Genomic DNA, 16,504 nt, shown 5'->3' on the forward strand with positions numbered 1-16,504 from the left:
AAAACGCGCCATTCCATTCGATTGCACTTGTGTCCCGACTTTAAAACAAACAATCGATTTCATTGGACGAGTTTTTGCACGTGATTTATACCTGATCGAAATAGGTGTGATATTGTCAGCTGACCGAACGTGAAAATTTACATCGACTTTATTTATTCTTCTTTCTGCAAAATATTTTGTAACTTATTTTTGCAATAATGACACTTCATTCAGCTGGAAAGGGCAAACTTCTTGCGGTAATAGGAGATGAGGTAAACTATAGATTTTTACTAGTATTTAAGTTTTATTTACAATGTAATGTTTTTAACAGTTTTTAATACCTTTATAAAGAAATATATGAATTTATCGTATATTTATTTCTTCAGGATACGTGCGTAGGATTCCTACTGGGAGGTGTTGGAGAAATTAATAAACATCGTCAACCTAACTTTATGGTTGTTGATAAAAGTATGTATCTTTATAATTATAACTTGTGTTTTTATCGTTATACGTAAGGAAATAATTACTTGTATTGGATACATAGTTACAGATATACTGTAAAAAGTAATATATTTTACAGACACACCAGAGAGTGAAATAGAGGACACGTTTAAGCGTTTTATTAAAAGAGATGACATTGACATTATTCTAATAAATCAAAATGTGAGTAAATTTATTACAATTTTATAACATGGAGCAAAATATAAAATACTGCAATATAATATTTATTTTTATTTGTTGCAATAAATTGTTGCTGCTATTAACTAATATGTTATCTTAGTAAACTCGAGTAAATTTTAGGTTGCCGAAATGATTAGACATGTCATTGATAGTCATACTCAGCCTATTCCTTCTGTATTAGAAATTCCTAGTAAAGATCATCCATATGATGCTAGTAAAGATTCAATTCTAAGACGTGCTAAGGTATGATTGCTAATATCTTATTGTAAAACATTAAAGTAGATTTTTTTAATCGAAAATGTTTCTCTTGCAGGGTATGTTCAATCCAGAAGATATACATTAAACTATATATTATTTACATAATAAAAGAAAATATAACTCAAGTAAATATACGAATTGTACAATATGACAATTCTTTATTTCTTGAATGTTATTATATTTTTTGTTTTAATAATAAGAATAGAAAATGTATATACAACATTCCACTGTTTATGTTGTATCTAGAAAAAAAAAAAAATATAATAGACTATCAAAGTCAGTATAGTATTCTATTAAATGTAAAAATTTTGCTTTATTATTGTCTTGTTCTATAGTAAATATTATTTTACATTTAATTATAATTTAAATATAAAAATACATTGTTAGAAATTTAAATATACAACTCTTATACTTGTTTTGAATTACTTGCATATATTTAGAATACTGGCTATCTAGTTAAAACATAATGAAAATTGAATTTTACAATCATAATCACTTTATTTATGTAAAATAATTAAACGAATATTGATTTCACCTTATTTATTGGTATTTATTGATATTTTTTCTCTTCAAATTTATCATGTGATTACACATAGAATAATAATTACAGAAATTAGCATGTGTTATTTATTACTCTAAAAATATATTTTTGTTATTTGCAATCTTCTTCACGATCTTTGTACCACATTTCATATTCAAGTGTTCGATTCTTTTTTTTCAAATTTGACATTGAACGAGGTAGTTTGTTTCGACTTAATTAAAAATGATCGATCGAATCCGATAATCACGATAATCGATCTTACTTTTGATTAATATCTCGAGGAAGGTTGGACGTGGTAATAAAAAATAATGACTTTTTTTTAATTTTATCCAAATCCCATTTTTTATTAACTTCAATACAACAAGAACAACAATAACAATTAAATTCTTCCGTATATAAATCGTCTTCCGTATATAAATCGTACAAACGTATAAATAATTATCATCTAAAGCATAAAATTACTTTAGATAAACGTTATGAACTTTTAGATATAAAAATAGTACATCATTTAAAAAGTTATCATAGAGTTTTTAAAACTTTTAAATGGTACGTATTACATTTGTTTTCAAGTTAAGTCATCGTTAAGTCGTCTTTTCATTGAACTAGTGATTCATTTGTTTTCTCTCGACATGACAAGGAGAGTTTTTAACCTAACATAACTAGTGCTTTCTCCCACTAGTATTCGGTTTTTTCTATTTTTTATATCACAAGTATAAATAATTAAAAAAATGTTAATTTTATATACGTTATATACAAATATAAGCATTTTTTATATAACATTAGAAAAAATATCCATTAACCTAAAACACCCGAAAGATATATGGACAAATTTTTAATTAAAAATAAATTGAGATGAAATAAATAAAATAGAACTCGTATATAATATCAAGAACTTTGTGAAAAATCTGGATATAGAAAAAAAAAAGAAAGACTTCTTTTAATTCTTCTTTTTGAGTTTCTGAGAGGAATATTCCATCGATTCTAACCATAATTTGAGATCTTGGGTTATTTCAGGTAAATTAATTTCAGGTTCAAGTTTTTGGAGGAACTCGGTCAAAGATATCTTCAAACCGATCGTTGTTTGCTTGGTGAGAATGATCGTGTGAATAAAATTATTTCGGAGGTTGATGAACTTGTGTTCGAAATATAAACTTTTTTCGTCCCAATAAATAAGCTGCAATGGAAAAATATCGTTTTATCACGAGAGTTTAACGCAAACTTTACCGTTATCCTAAGAATTTTTTGATACGTTAGTTTACCTTCGTCGTGATTTTGTATACCATGAGGAAAGGAATCGGTCGTCGATATCTTGTGGATGAACCACCGAGAACTGCCGTGGCACCCATTTTCCTCATCAAGGAAAATGCTTCGGTTTGGATGAAGTAATGAAAACGAGCGAAATCTATTTCACGTAGATATCTTGCATTATTCATATGTGACATTACAGCGTCCAAATCTTGAGTAGTACATATACCTGAAAAACAAATTGAATAATGTTGTTTTTTTGTGGATTAATCAAATCGATTTGAAGTATCTACATGAATAAATAGTGATTGAAAATGATTGAAAAAAGGATATAAATATGTTTATGAAAAACAAAATAGTTGTTTCGTTTGAACGGACTGTTTAATTATCGTATCAAATCGATTTTTTATATTTTTGTTATTACTTGACATTGTTTAAATAAACAGTAATTTAAGCATTTTTTTTCAGAATTACGTTGTACAAAAAAGCCAAATAATTTGTGAAAATAGTGCGAGATAGTTATGAAAAATTAACTTGTTACTTCGTGCTCAAGCGCGATAAATAATTTAAAAGTAAAAATTAGATACAGTTGAGATTAAATTAAAAATGAAATTTTAATTGTTAAATGCTTACCATATATTGTAGTTTCATTCATAAGTTTTGTTTTCTTTTGCATACATTTAGACCAAACGAAAGTAAATATTAGTCGAAAGAAATAATTTACGTCAATGAAATAAATAATTAAAATAATCCAGAAACAATAATCCAACATTCTGTCTTATTATTATAAAAATACCTAAGTAAAAAAAATATGCAAATAAAGAATGTTTTGTAAGCGAAAGAGTACGAATAACGTGACTTATTCCTCTGATGACGAAGCAAGACTGATCGACTTGGGCATAGATCAAAAAAACGTGACTTTCATTGTTTTGTCTGTGTTGAACGCGTAAATTCAATGCCAGCTAGCAATTTCTTACCGATCAATAAACGATGATTTTTTTTTAGTGACAAAAATCAGGATACAAAATTAAAAATATTAAGAAAGTTAAACCTAATCATTTTTTATATGTAGATATTATAAAAATAATACATAAAATAATAATTATTTTGAGTTCGAAAACATCAATACTCTTCATGGTTTATTTAATTTGTTTAGTTTATACAATATAATTAGATGATATAATAAGCGAAGTTTGAATAAAAGCATTTAATAAAAAGAGAGTAAAAAATTTCAAATAAAAAATAAAGAAAATTTTAAAAAATCGATATTGATTTCTGTAAATTCTTTATTTTCTAATATTTTCTGGACGACAACAACATCGAGAACATATTCACAACGTAGTAATAATTTTATTACAGAACAATCTAGATATATAATAACAAAGCGTATTTCGCTACTCGCTATTACTTTTTTTTTTGTTTTATATTTCTTTCTTTCGTTTTTATTTCTCTAAACGAACTATAAATTTCAATTTGTCGTCAATTGTGCTAATATAGAAATTCATTTATTTCATAAATATAAGTAGATGATAATATATTTATAATTTTTATGAGTTCCAAGTGTGATATAACGGAATTAAAAAATGAACGAGCTTTTTGAAAAGAGAACTTTGATGTGACGTACTTTCGAAGATATTCTCGTCTTTTCGATCAATTAAATCTGAAAGAATGTTTTCTTTGAAATTTTCATCGTTAAAATACAACGATTAATAGAAATTCAAATTACTTTATACAAATTTACGTGTTGCCTTGCATATATATTTCCTTCCTAGTTGATCTTCAATCCTTTCGCTTTTGGTGCTTGTAAAATAATATATTTCTCGTGTACGGAAAATTTTACAGTGCTTGATTAATTTTTGTATTCTATAAGTTTAGTGATGTATTTTATTACAATAAATAAAATTATTTTTTGAAAATAACTTTTTATATTTTTATTTTAAACTTCTTTTAAAATTTAATTAAATATTATATTTTTAATATATATGTGTGTGTGTGTGTGTATATGATATTTTTACAATTATAAGATAATAAAATTATAAAAACGATTAAAAATGAAAACTTGCTTAATATTATAATTTCGTGTGATAAATTCCAAAATATAATATTATATCGTAATTGTCAATTTTCTAAGACATTCGGTGTTGAGTATGAAATAAAATTGATATTATATACACCGTTTATATACATCGCATATATACACCGTTTAGAGCGAAAAGATTAAAGCTTATTTCAATAAGGAAAGAAAAAAGAGAAGAAAAAATTGTGTTTAAAAATCGATCAATAATAATATAGATCGCGATAAATACTATTTCTAGTAGCTTGTATTTAAATTTGTATCGTTTCTTTAAATGGATAATGAACTGTAATTAATACATTATGTATAAACGAAATATACATTTAATTAAATGCATGAATATGTAAAATGGTGACTTAGGTAAAAATTCCCATCATAAATGATATAACATATATATTATGTATGCCTGTGTATATATATATATATATATGAGCAGTATTTATAAAAATGGACTAAGTCAAAAATTTGGGACAATTGAATTTATCATTTATTCTGTCGATCTATATTATAGTAATGTGTAATCATTAAAAAGCAAATGTGTTTGTGTGTATGACTTAGGCCACTTTCATAATCATCAGCTCATATACGGATGTTTCATCTTTTCTAAGATCATTACATTTATGTATATGTACAGAATATTTGATATAACTTAAGTAATTGATTTTAATGATGCGAAATAATATTCTGGTAAGATATTATTTCATTTAAAGAAAGCAACAATTAAACTTTTTTTTATAAGTTAAAATTGATAATAAAAGTACGTTGATTCATAAAAGAAAGAGAATATCGTTAACTTGTTTGTTTCTCGATAAAATTTTTGACTCGACATACTTTGCGTAGTCAAGTCAAGTTTAATACCCTGTATATACTCAGAGTAAAAGTATCTAATAATTTTTATAGTTTAGGTTTCTAGGAGAAACATACATACAATATACATACATACATACGTATTATATATTAGTTGCACGCAATTTCTCGTATCGTGCTTCGTTCTTTTGTTTATAGAACTAGTTGTTCTTTTTCTTGCTAATTCACATCATGAAGCGTATCCCCATTTTTTATTTTTTAAACTCGAAGCGACGATAAGAATAAATCTTATTGTTAAATGTCTACGTGTAAATATTTGTTCTCGGTCATCAAATAATAGCCCTGAGCAGTCATCGTGAAAGCACCGTGTTGTTATTTTTGTCTACATATACATATACATTAATAGATATTGAATATAATATATTTACGTGGAGCAAAGAGTCGTATGAGAAAGATGTGTATATATACATACACACATATATAAACATAGGAAGAATCTCAGATACTTCTCCGAATTATCAACAAACAAAGTGATTAGTTCATGATCAGTTCACTTGGAAACGTTGTCCTGAATGAAGGTACATATAAACACGGCGCTTTTCTTGTTCTCGCGTACCGTACATTTAAACGGTAGTGGTTACGTAGATCGTAGTTTCTGCGACGCCATTCGTCGCGGTCTCGTCTTGTCAGCAATTCGAAGGTGTTGTCGTCGTCGTGGTTGTCGTCGTTGTCGTCGTCGTCATCGTCGTCATTGCTGTTGTTGTGGTATTTACTGTAGGCATAATTGATTGTCGAAGAATCGCAGAAGAAATTTCATTACTTTCCAACCATCTTGCTACTTCTGGTGGTATCTCTGGCCTCACGTGAGTTATCTAGAAAATTTATTGAATTTATTAGAAATTATTCATCAATTGCGATTTATTATATTAAGATAGTATATATGAGATATTATCAGTTATATCTTTTTTATATTAGGATTTTATAGTAATATGCATTTTATACAAGATGATACATTTTATATAGAAACACTTCAAATGGCTTGATCATTTATAACATTAGTGTTATGGAACTCGAAATTTTTCAGATCTTTCAAAAATTCAGATTTTATGTTGAATCACCTAAATCAATATATAGTGATGCAATCGTATGAATATATAAAAATGTATGTTAATAAATCTAATGATTTAAAAGTAAAACTAATATACATAATAATGACAAAATATTGTATGTTAATGAACTACATTAATACGACAGGTTTTAGTAAAACTAGGCATACAATGTCCATAAATCTAGCGATTATGTAAAGTATGGAAGATTTTGTATTTGAAAAGGAAAAATATTGTCTAAGTGTTTCTTCTTAATTGCCTTATCTTGTAAATTATGTATATAAGATGATATAATCATATAATAAAATTGATGTTATTAATGAAAAATGTATTGATACATGTTACAATGATACGTTCAATGAGAAATCAATCAGTGTTCAATTACTCATGACGTCATAATAACAAAAATTATAGATTTTGAAATCTTGTAATTATGATAGTTGTCATTTTACCTGTGTAACACCCGACTCGACGTTACCATTTTGTTTAACACCTCGATCAACGAGAGTACCCATAACCGTTTCTGCACTGCAGTCTAAAAGTCTTTGCCTGCAGATAGCTATAGCTCGGATAAATCCATCGCTTGGCGTGACAAAACGGTGTTCCATAAAAATCGTTTTTTCGTCCCAATAAATGATCTGCAATATTAAAAAAATTGTATAAAAAATAAAAACCAACGCTTTTGTGTAGATCGATATAGATCGCGTTAATGGCTAACATCCTTTTAAATATTCTTCCTGAAATATTTTGTTTAGAAACATTTCAATTTTTAAATTTCGAAATCGGAAATGGAATAAGGTCGAAATTACATGTGGATACACGCATTTTAGATAACTTAATTTTTAGTATAAATTTCAAAAGAATTTAATCCAATAGTTCGGATGAAATTATTTAATAGAATTTTTTGTTCTTTAATTATATACACACATATATGTATATATATATATATATATATATATATATATACCTTGTTTAATCGATCGATATCACAACAGTTAAGATTCGTGTAAATGTTTTTAGAAAAGATCAAATACTCAGAAGTAAAGAGAAAAAAATGAAAGAGAAAGAAGAGAATAAGAAACGGCTGTAAACACATCGGAATATACATAGATTCTAAGATTTAGATTTTATTTGACAAACTCAAGCGAGTACCTAAGAATTAAATCTTCAAAGAAATTAACTGACATACATTGCTAATTTCTTCACGCTCACCTTTGAAGTTATCTTGTAAATAGTTAGAGGTTTGAGAAACCGTCGATAACGTATCGTTGCTGCTCCTTGAACGACACCAGATCCTTGGGAGCAAATCTCACGATAGAGACCAGTTCGCTCGTAAAAATCGGCCCGAGCAAAGTCCAATTCCCGTAGGTATCTCGCATTGTTCATGTGGTAGAGAAGAGTGTCTACATCGGTCGTAGTACAAATACCTAGTAAAGGAAAAAGAAAGATAATCTTATAATAAATCTTTTTCATTCTTACTTTTTCTTTTCTTTCTTTTTTTTTGTGTAACAATATTCCTCGACTTTATTTCCCCGACTATTTGTATTCTATCAATCACAGCTGATTCTCTCTATAGGTCAAGGTTTACACGAGACATGTGCAAGGCCGACACAAGCAATCATAAGGATTCTCCTAGCTTGCTTGCTGCATCGCTTGTCCCTTGCCGATCGATCGAAGTTTAAAAATTAATACTTTTTAGTCGAATGTTTAAAAAAATGGATTTAAGATTTAGACAATTGTAATGTAATTTTTAACACGAAATACAAGTTTTTGTTCGTCGTCTATGACATGTAGATCAAGGATTTTCACTAAATGTTTTATCAAATAGATTATCAAAAGGATTTAGTTTGTTATAATTATATAGTAAATACTTTTAAACTTTTAAGAAGTTTTCTATCCAAGAGTAAGAAAACTTTTTATAAAAGTTTCCTTTAAGTTCTAAACTTTTTCTTTTTTAACAACCTATAGTCAGAATATAAAAATCTTCGATAACTCTTCCGATATAGGTACAAAACAAAAGGAAATAGACCTATCAGAAAATTATTTTTTTGCAAAAATGAAAAGAGAAAGAATGATCGTTAGAATATTATTCGTCAAAGTACTTACCATAGACCGATGCTTCATCAAGTATATGAATTTTCTTTTTACAGAATCTCGCAAGGAATACCGTAAAGAACATACGTAGGAAATAATGAACCTCGACGAGAAGATGAAGGAGTATGACGGCACCGAGGATACCGGCTAGGACCCAACAAGTTATCATCCTAATATCTATCGTCCTTTCGTTGATGGTTCTGTCGTCCTGCTGGGACGATAATGGTCAATGGGTTGTTGTAATTCGGTCAGACTTTGGAAGCTTTCAGCTGGCGGGAAGCCGTGTTGTTATCGATTCGAGCTCGAGACAGTTCACTTTTCGTTGATAAAAAGTTCTGGCCTCTCTTTATCATGTTAAAAGACACTTTTTAAATGTTTTGTTTCACAGAGTCTTGTTCAATAATATCTTTAAGGACACCTCCTGATTTTTCGAAAAATTGTCATCGTATTCATCGAGTTATCGAATAACAAAGAGCTCTGTATTTATTTGTTTAATAATTTCTTTTTTTCAGCCTCTTTACGTCACACTCGGAAGACTTCGATCCTGCAACTGAGGGTTCTCTTACTGTGAATGAATGGACAAACAAACAAACATATGTAGCAAAAGTATTGTCCCAGACGAAGGTCACGATAATGTTAACGAGTATTGCAAATAAAATTGCAGAAAATTCTCGGTACCTCACATTTCATATGCTAAATGAGTCACAGTAAAGATTCGATAATATATTTGACGTATGATTTTGTCAGGGTCAGATATGTATATATTTATAATATATATATGTGTATGTATATACGTGACGATTAACTCTTCCGGTTACAACTTTTCTTTCACCTCGAAGATAATAACCAGGAAGAACATGTTAATACGTTCCTTTTGATTTTAATAGAAAAGAAAATGTATTAACTCGTCCCGTAATAATGTATGAATGTAATTAGGAGAATATAATAATTCATTTTATTTATATGATTTTTCAAACTGAGACACAATTATATCGTTGTTTACTTAACACCTTTTTTTTATCACGTACATCGATTCCACACTCAGCAGTTATTGATTATGCTCTGTATCGCGACAAAGGGGTGGCTAAATTGCGTGACAATAAAACGAAAAATAAAAATGCGTAATAGTTTGCCGTTTGTATTACTTTCTTTTTATACACGTATATATGTACGTACGTAATACGTACAACAAATTAGACGAATACGAATATCAATGAATTTCTTATCACGCGATATTTATTTATTAAATAAATTATTTATAACAAAAGGAAAAAGAAAGAGGGAAAGAACGAACATTTCACGATGAATATAATTACATTGCGATAGTTTGCATTTCGAATCGAACCTACTTTCGATAGGAGCGAGCTCACTTTCAACGAGATTTATCATGCAAAGCACGTACCGGAACGCGGAGCAACCCTAAATTCAAGCGTTTTCACTAAAATCATTCTTCGTTAATATTCTTAACGAAAGACTTGAGTAAATGTAACGCAAAATCGATGAAAGCTTAAAATGAGACGTTAGAATGAATATTCATCGAAGGAATATTCATCTCTGCATCTGATGCATGTGTTATTAAACAATAATATAGCATCGACAACGATGTGATGACAACACAATTACGGAAATGAATGTATGAACACACGAATATACATTCATATTCACATACACACACACACACACCTGTACGAAGACCTAAGAGGAAGCCCGTTCGTATCGAAGACATCTCAACAACTGATAATCCTTTAGCTCGATGTGTTCAACACACCGTCATCGTCGTTATCGTCGTCGTCGTCGTCGTCGTGTCGGCCAGATCGTTTCTTTCTGAGCTCTCGCATCTGCGCTTAGAACGTTCTCGCTTACGGGGGAGGATTGGACTTTCATAGCGGTGGGAGTAACCAGACTTCGCGGAAACCCTGGCCAATTTTTTATTTTTCGACGAAACTTTATCGAAGACGGATGTACTCTTACAAACTTCTCTTTTGTATTTAAGATTATTCTTTTGTTTTTGTAATTCCAATGTCTCTTATTTCTCTTTTATGTCTTTTTCTTTTTTTTTTTGTCAAATTTAACGAACGTCAAAATTAGAGTACAGCGAGGATCACAACGGGAGTGAACAAGATTATCTCGTTCATGTTCATATTTCATTGTAAGACAGACATTATCCACTTTCAAGATTACGAGCTATCAATTTTATCGATAAACGTAAAAATAGTCAATTTTAGTTAGGCGATACCAGTATATAAAAAGAAGAAAAAAAGTGACAGAAAAAAGAATATAGAGTACAGAATGTGTTTGTCACAAACGATGTTTGCATAAACTGTTAAGGATAAAAGGGGGATATATGTAAATATATGGGATTAATCGATATCTGCTCGACCGGATTTTCTCGATTATCGAAAAGATTTATCTGGAGGAATAGTCATTGTTCGTGTTTAGCTCTTCCACGAGAAATTTACTGTAATAACTCGACGATGTCCTTGGACGGAACGTACGAGCTGTGACGAAGCCATTTACGTATACAGAAATGTTTATGTATCTATGTGTTTCTTTTTTTTTTTTACTTCTCTTTTCTTTTTTTTTTCTCTACACATAGGCATATAAATACTATACGTAATATAAAGGTGTATACAGCGGAACTGGAGATCTTTGTTGTTCAAGGCTGCTTAAGATATCCATAGGCAGATCAATCAATAATTCTCATTGCGAAATATTCGAATACTTCGTTTAATTGCTTCCAGTAGACAGAGCAAGAGAGTCGGGGGAGGGGGAGAGAGAGAGAGGGAGAGAGAGAGAGAGAGAGAAATAAAAAAGAGAAGAAGACTGGCTAAACCTTGTTCGAAGTCAGAGCATGCACAAACCAGTCAATATTACTTCGAAGTGGTGGATGATGTCTCCGCCTCTCATCAGGAAGCGCTTTCTTGCTGATGTTTTATGGAAAACGCGTACCCGCAGAGGTAACTGACTCGAATTCACGAAGTCGAGTGATACTGAGAAAAAAAGTTGTCGTCTTACGTACCTAATCCAAAAATTTTGCAAGAGCCGATTCACTTTTACAAAATTTTCTCTTTACGTGACGAACCTGAGAACGAGCATTTATTTAATAGTTTATCTACTATTCTTTTATTTCTTTATTTTTTTCTTTTTTTAAATATTTCCACTTCCACGCCGGTTGGGAAGTTATAATAACGAAATATCCGAATTTACTTACGTTGAAATAAATTTTTATTTGAAAATATTTGTTGACATACCATTGAGCATATTTGTAGACATACCGTTGAGTATACACTATAAAAAAATGTATTAAATATAGTAAGTATAATGGTGGGAGGAGGAGCGGAATAGGAGAGGGAAGAGGAAGAGGAAATGGAAGTGGAAGTGGGAGTGGAAGGGGCGATGACAAGATCACATATCGTCCATTATAACGTAGATCGAACATACCTAAGTAATTTTGGGGAAACATTTCATTCGTCGAAAATGTCATTCACAAATGGATTATCCTCAGACTTGTAAGGAATTAATGGAAGGTCGTATGGAATGGGAAATGGCTGAATATTCGAGTCGTCATTTTCCTTTTCTATAGGGAATGTCGTTTCTCCGGTCTTCGAGAAAAATATATCGTATAAATCAAATGCCAGACAATACTTGATATTATTTGATCTTTGTCTTTGATACTCACGATAAATGTAGGAAGGAATAATACACCAGCTTCGTGATTCGAGATGGAATAGAATTTCTTCATTTCTGTTCCCCATGCAGCTTTGCTCAAATTTGCACTGGTGAGCACGAACCAAGCCATTCTTTTCAAGTCTGGAGACAATCTCGTGTAAGACTTAATGTGAGGCATTGCTTTATCTCTGGATGTCTTTGAAGCTTTCCATTGACTGTAAAAATGTTATTACGTTTAACGAAATCTATTTGGAAAAGAAAGAAAAGAATATATGAATTTTGACTTGCCATAAATATTTTTCGAGCCATTTTTGTTTCGAATGCGTTTGCTGTCTATAGCATAAACAGCAACAAGCATTCTGACAGTCAAAACTTTCTTCGTAATTTTTTTGAGTGGGAAAGATAAAATGAAAATTTGGAAGAATTGTCAATTCTTTTGTTCTTGACATAGATGATACTATAACTCTCTGTACCCATTTTTCGTAACTCAATCCTAAGGTTCCTATACTGGAACTTTGTGCAATTATAGGCCAATCCATTGAATTTAATGGTAAACTAGCATATGTGGAAAGAACATAACCCAACTTTTTATGTCCCCATGCGTCTACACCGGTCTGACGGTAATTACCGGGTACGGAGGCAATGAAGAAAACGTTAACGTCTGCAAAATCCGCCTTTTCTACGATAGCAATCCATCTGCTTAATGCTTGTTGTTTGTAACTTTTCAAATATTGTAAAAAGTCTTTTTTGAAACCGGTCTTAGATTCTCCATTATTCGTACCATCGAGGTTCGATAATGAAGGTAGATGAGGAGAGATCCAAAGTCTAATTAGGATTAAAGTAATTTAATTCTTTTAGACTTACCATTTGAAAAAAAAGAAATGCTAGATAGTTGGAGGATATGTTTACATACCCTTGAGTTCTATTCTCCCAATCATCCGCATATAAATTTGCAGTAGATACTACAATTCTGATTCCACCATCATTATATTCCAGTATCATCATCTTTGTATGATGACAACCATACTGTATTGGTTGAGGAATAGGTACCAAAGTAATGTTCTTGCCTACCTTTTCCTTATCTACTCTACCTCCATCTCCGTATAAAATTGTTATATCGGCTTTCTGTCCTGCTAATAAATATTGCAAACAAAGCCAGCCAACATCGACCATGAAATTAATTTGTAAACTGGATTTAATTTCTCCAAGACTTTTATCTAATATTTCAGGAAAGGTTATAGAAAGTGGTTGATTATATGTCGGTAACGATTTGTCTATTCTTGTAAAAAATATGTAATAGGGAGCAGCAAGGGCATATTTAACAGCAAATTCTCCAGGTTCTACTAAAGATATTTCGAAACCTTGCTGTTTCATTTTTTTTATTGCCTTTTTTCGTATTTCTTCTCTATCTTTGTTCAATTTACAAGATTCATAAGTATCCATTATAGATACCGATGAGCTTGAGCTCTGCTGATTTTCAAAATCTAAACTACGATCTTCTGAATTACTTACTTTATTTGGACTTTTTGAGGTAGTAGAATTTTTTGTAATATCTGTTGGAAGTAGGTCATTCTTTAATTTTAAGAAACTATCTCTGTCCTTGTCCCTTTCTTTTCTCATTACAATTTGTATCACCTTTAATTGATCCAACAATTGAGAGCGATCACACTCAAAATCAAGAACATCAGGTATTTTTATTGTGTCATCCAATTGATCAATTACCAATCTTTCAACTGAAAAGGGATAACATTTTTTTGATTATTTTATACTAATTATTATAACATATTTGTAATATAAAATCCTAAAAAAATACTTACGATGAGGATGTGACATTTCTGCAAAATGTATAGGATTTTTTCGATAACATTTTTCCATAAAGGGACATTTGTCTCTAACTGTATTATAAACAAAAAGACATGTTAATTATAATTTGAAACATTTATTATTAAATAATATTTATTTGAGAAGAAAAAAACAAAAAGTAGATATTACCATTTACTTTTACACGATTCATGGCAGTATTCATAACTTTCAACATATATTTAACATCATTTGTTACAAAAAAGAAAATATTTAACAAATAAGAAAGACGCATAGAAGGTAATAAATTGTAAGATTAAATAGAAATATACACTTTATTAATCTAATTCTTATCAATCATACTTTAATAATTTATTATTAATCTAATTCTTATTTAATTCTTATCACAAATAACAACACTTTATTAATCTAATTCTAATCAATCGTACACAATCAGTTAGAATTATGACAATTCGTAAATTCCAGAAAGGAAAGAACAGTTTCATAGTGAAAAACTCAAGGATAATTTCTAAATAACAAAGTTACATGATTTGTCAGTCTCGTTCATCGAACCAATAGAATTCCTCACAATCGATCTTTCGTTCGCGTTGTGAACGAAGCTTATATCTGTAATATCGATCCGCTGTCAACGTTGCTGATTCTTGAATCAAATAATTTTACTATCATCTTTCGTGATACAGCTTATTATTCATAATCATTTACTTGTTCAAAAATATTTCATTGAATTATTTAGCATCGAATCTTTACAAAAGAATTATAACGATTACGTGAATCAATAAATTTTCATAAATATATAAGAAAATATCTCGACTATTAATATCGAAAAGGTATCAAATAAACGTTTCATATTTTGGCGCTCGTGAAAGAGGGCGCTTAATTCGTAACGGTGAAAGTAAAAGTGACGTCATCTTGAAATAACCCCGCCAATGTATTACGATGCGTATAATCAAACAACGTTCTCGAGCCCTTCGGTTCTTTTGTATTACGTACACATCCTAACGATCCTTTCCATTGTTTATTTATTTTGCTAGTAGATACTTTGTATTTCGTAAGCTGTTATCTCTTAGTCACAGTCTTCCGTTAACCACAGTCGGCATAAGTTCGTGCGTGTATTTCGTTCCTTCGTATATTCTCATACGTAGTAGTTCATATAGTTTCTCACGTAGATAAATCGAAGTAATAATTAATTACTATGCTCAATATTATTCCGTAAATTCAGTGTTACTTATCTTCAAGAGTATTATCGTTTAGATTTTGGTTTATTATTTTCATAATATGTACATAAATGTGTTCTTACAATATACACGTAAAAATGGCGTCTTTCGACAAAATGTAAGTATTAGTGAAATACACGTTATTTTCAATAATTATATAAATGCATTTCTGTGTTTAGATATATCAAAGAGAAGACTTGACATCGAAGCCACTTAAGGTTATGTTCTTCGAATTAACGCTCGGATATCGTAAGTAATTAACATATACGTACGAACGTACATGCATGCATATTACATATCATATATTATATATACATACATATATTGTCGAATTTTAATTAGTATACGTATTTATAATCTTTTGATATAATGCGATGATGCCGAATCTTAACGATTGGTACTCGTTTTCCGAATGGATTAAAACAAAGAAAAGAAATGAAAGAAAGAAAAAATGAAAAAGAAAAAAGAGTCGTGCGTTCGAAGCATTTCGATTAATTGCAATGTAAACTAAGAGACAGAGTGGATTCGAGTGTAATGATATGGATAAACCGCTAAATATACGATGATAAATTATTATCCGACAAAAGTATGAAGCCGTTCGTTTTAAAGTCTCACTAGAATTTCAATTGAATTCTTTCTTTCATTTTAAAGGTGCTCTTCGAAGTGCATTGAGGGACAATAATTATTATTGTTCTACTAACGAAATAAAGAGAAGAGCTTTAGATATTCTACGAAATTCAAGAGATGAAAGATAACTTTTATTTCTGGCAAATTCGCTGCTTTTATTTCTCTAAATAAAACGATAAAAAGATTACGGAATTTTATCTCACAAAGAGAACAATACGTATATTACATATTAATACACGTAACATGTTTTATTTTCTTTTTATTTACTTTTCATTAAATAGTTACCAATCAATCGATATATTTTTGTCGTCGATGGAGCTTGAAACTTTTTTTTTTTTTTTTTTTTTTTTAACGTAATTTTTAGAAATATCGTCGTACATACGTTTAT

General features: G+C 29.8%; 5 protein-coding genes and 1 long non-coding RNA gene across 9 annotated transcripts in view; 3 read left to right on the top strand and 3 right to left on the bottom strand.

Moving 5' to 3' along the window:
- Positions 1-66: 66 nt before the first annotated feature.
- LOC127064060 (V-type proton ATPase subunit F) lies at positions 67-1,340 on the top strand. Its single transcript, XM_050994572.1, has 5 exons — positions 67-251; positions 366-447; positions 560-642; positions 781-903; positions 974-1,340. The coding sequence occupies exons 1-5, from the start codon at positions 198-200 to the stop codon at positions 1,001-1,003; spliced, it is 372 nt and encodes a 123-aa protein (XP_050850529.1). The 5' UTR covers positions 67-197; the 3' UTR covers positions 1,004-1,340.
- A 432-nt stretch (positions 1,341-1,772) lies between these two features.
- LOC127064057 (protein THEM6-like) lies at positions 1,773-3,480 on the bottom strand. The gene is made up of 3 exons (XM_050994566.1): positions 3,338-3,480; positions 2,719-2,933; positions 1,773-2,633 (listed from the first exon to the last, which is right to left on the bottom strand). Exons 1-3 carry the CDS (start codon positions 3,474-3,476, stop codon positions 2,397-2,399), a joined length of 591 nt encoding a protein of 196 aa, XP_050850523.1. The 5' UTR covers positions 3,477-3,480; the 3' UTR covers positions 1,773-2,396.
- Positions 2,328-4,222, top strand: LOC127064063 (uncharacterized). Its single transcript, XR_007781577.1, has 2 exons — positions 2,328-2,473; positions 3,173-4,222. It is a non-coding gene; the product is annotated as an uncharacterized LOC127064063 (long non-coding RNA).
- LOC127064056 (protein THEM6-like) lies at positions 3,973-8,954 on the bottom strand. The gene is made up of 4 exons (XM_050994565.1): positions 8,798-8,954; positions 7,904-8,118; positions 7,144-7,329; positions 3,973-6,457 (listed from the first exon to the last, which is right to left on the bottom strand). Exons 1-4 carry the CDS (start codon positions 8,952-8,954, stop codon positions 6,272-6,274), a joined length of 744 nt encoding a protein of 247 aa, XP_050850522.1. The 3' UTR covers positions 3,973-6,271.
- Positions 8,955-9,195: 241 nt separating this feature from the next.
- Positions 9,196-14,748, bottom strand: LOC127064051 (probable tyrosyl-DNA phosphodiesterase). Of its 3 annotated transcripts, XM_050994554.1 has the most exons (7): positions 14,447-14,747; positions 14,272-14,349; positions 13,368-14,187; positions 12,743-13,279; positions 12,465-12,669; positions 12,227-12,387; positions 11,902-12,073 (listed from the first exon to the last, which is right to left on the bottom strand). In XM_050994554.1, the coding sequence occupies exons 1-6, from the start codon at positions 14,547-14,549 to the stop codon at positions 12,250-12,252; spliced, it is 1,881 nt and encodes a 626-aa protein (XP_050850511.1). In that variant the 5' UTR covers positions 14,550-14,747; the 3' UTR covers positions 11,902-12,073; positions 12,227-12,249. The 3 variants fall into 3 exon arrangements, with proteins under 3 accessions (XP_050850513.1, XP_050850511.1, XP_050850510.1); XM_050994556.1 differs by lacking the exons at positions 11,902-12,073; positions 12,227-12,387 and adding an exon at positions 9,196-9,335 and having other exon boundaries at positions 14,447-14,748; XM_050994553.1 differs by having other exon boundaries at positions 11,902-12,387.
- Positions 14,749-15,172: 424 nt separating this feature from the next.
- Positions 15,173-16,504, top strand: part of LOC127064284 (transient receptor potential-gamma protein) — a 71,540-nt gene continuing 70,208 nt past the window's right edge. For both annotated transcript variants that reach the window (XM_050995126.1, XM_050995133.1), the window contains exons 1-2: positions 15,173-15,607; positions 15,669-15,738. The gene's annotated coding sequence lies outside the window, so the exon portion shown is untranslated. The remainder of the gene's footprint in view (positions 15,608-15,668; positions 15,739-16,504) is intronic.

The sequence above is a fragment of the Vespula vulgaris genome, chromosome 5, assembly GCF_905475345.1.
Source record: "Vespula vulgaris chromosome 5, iyVesVulg1.1, whole genome shotgun sequence".
NCBI classification, from domain to species: domain Eukaryota; kingdom Metazoa; phylum Arthropoda; class Insecta; order Hymenoptera; family Vespidae; genus Vespula; species Vespula vulgaris.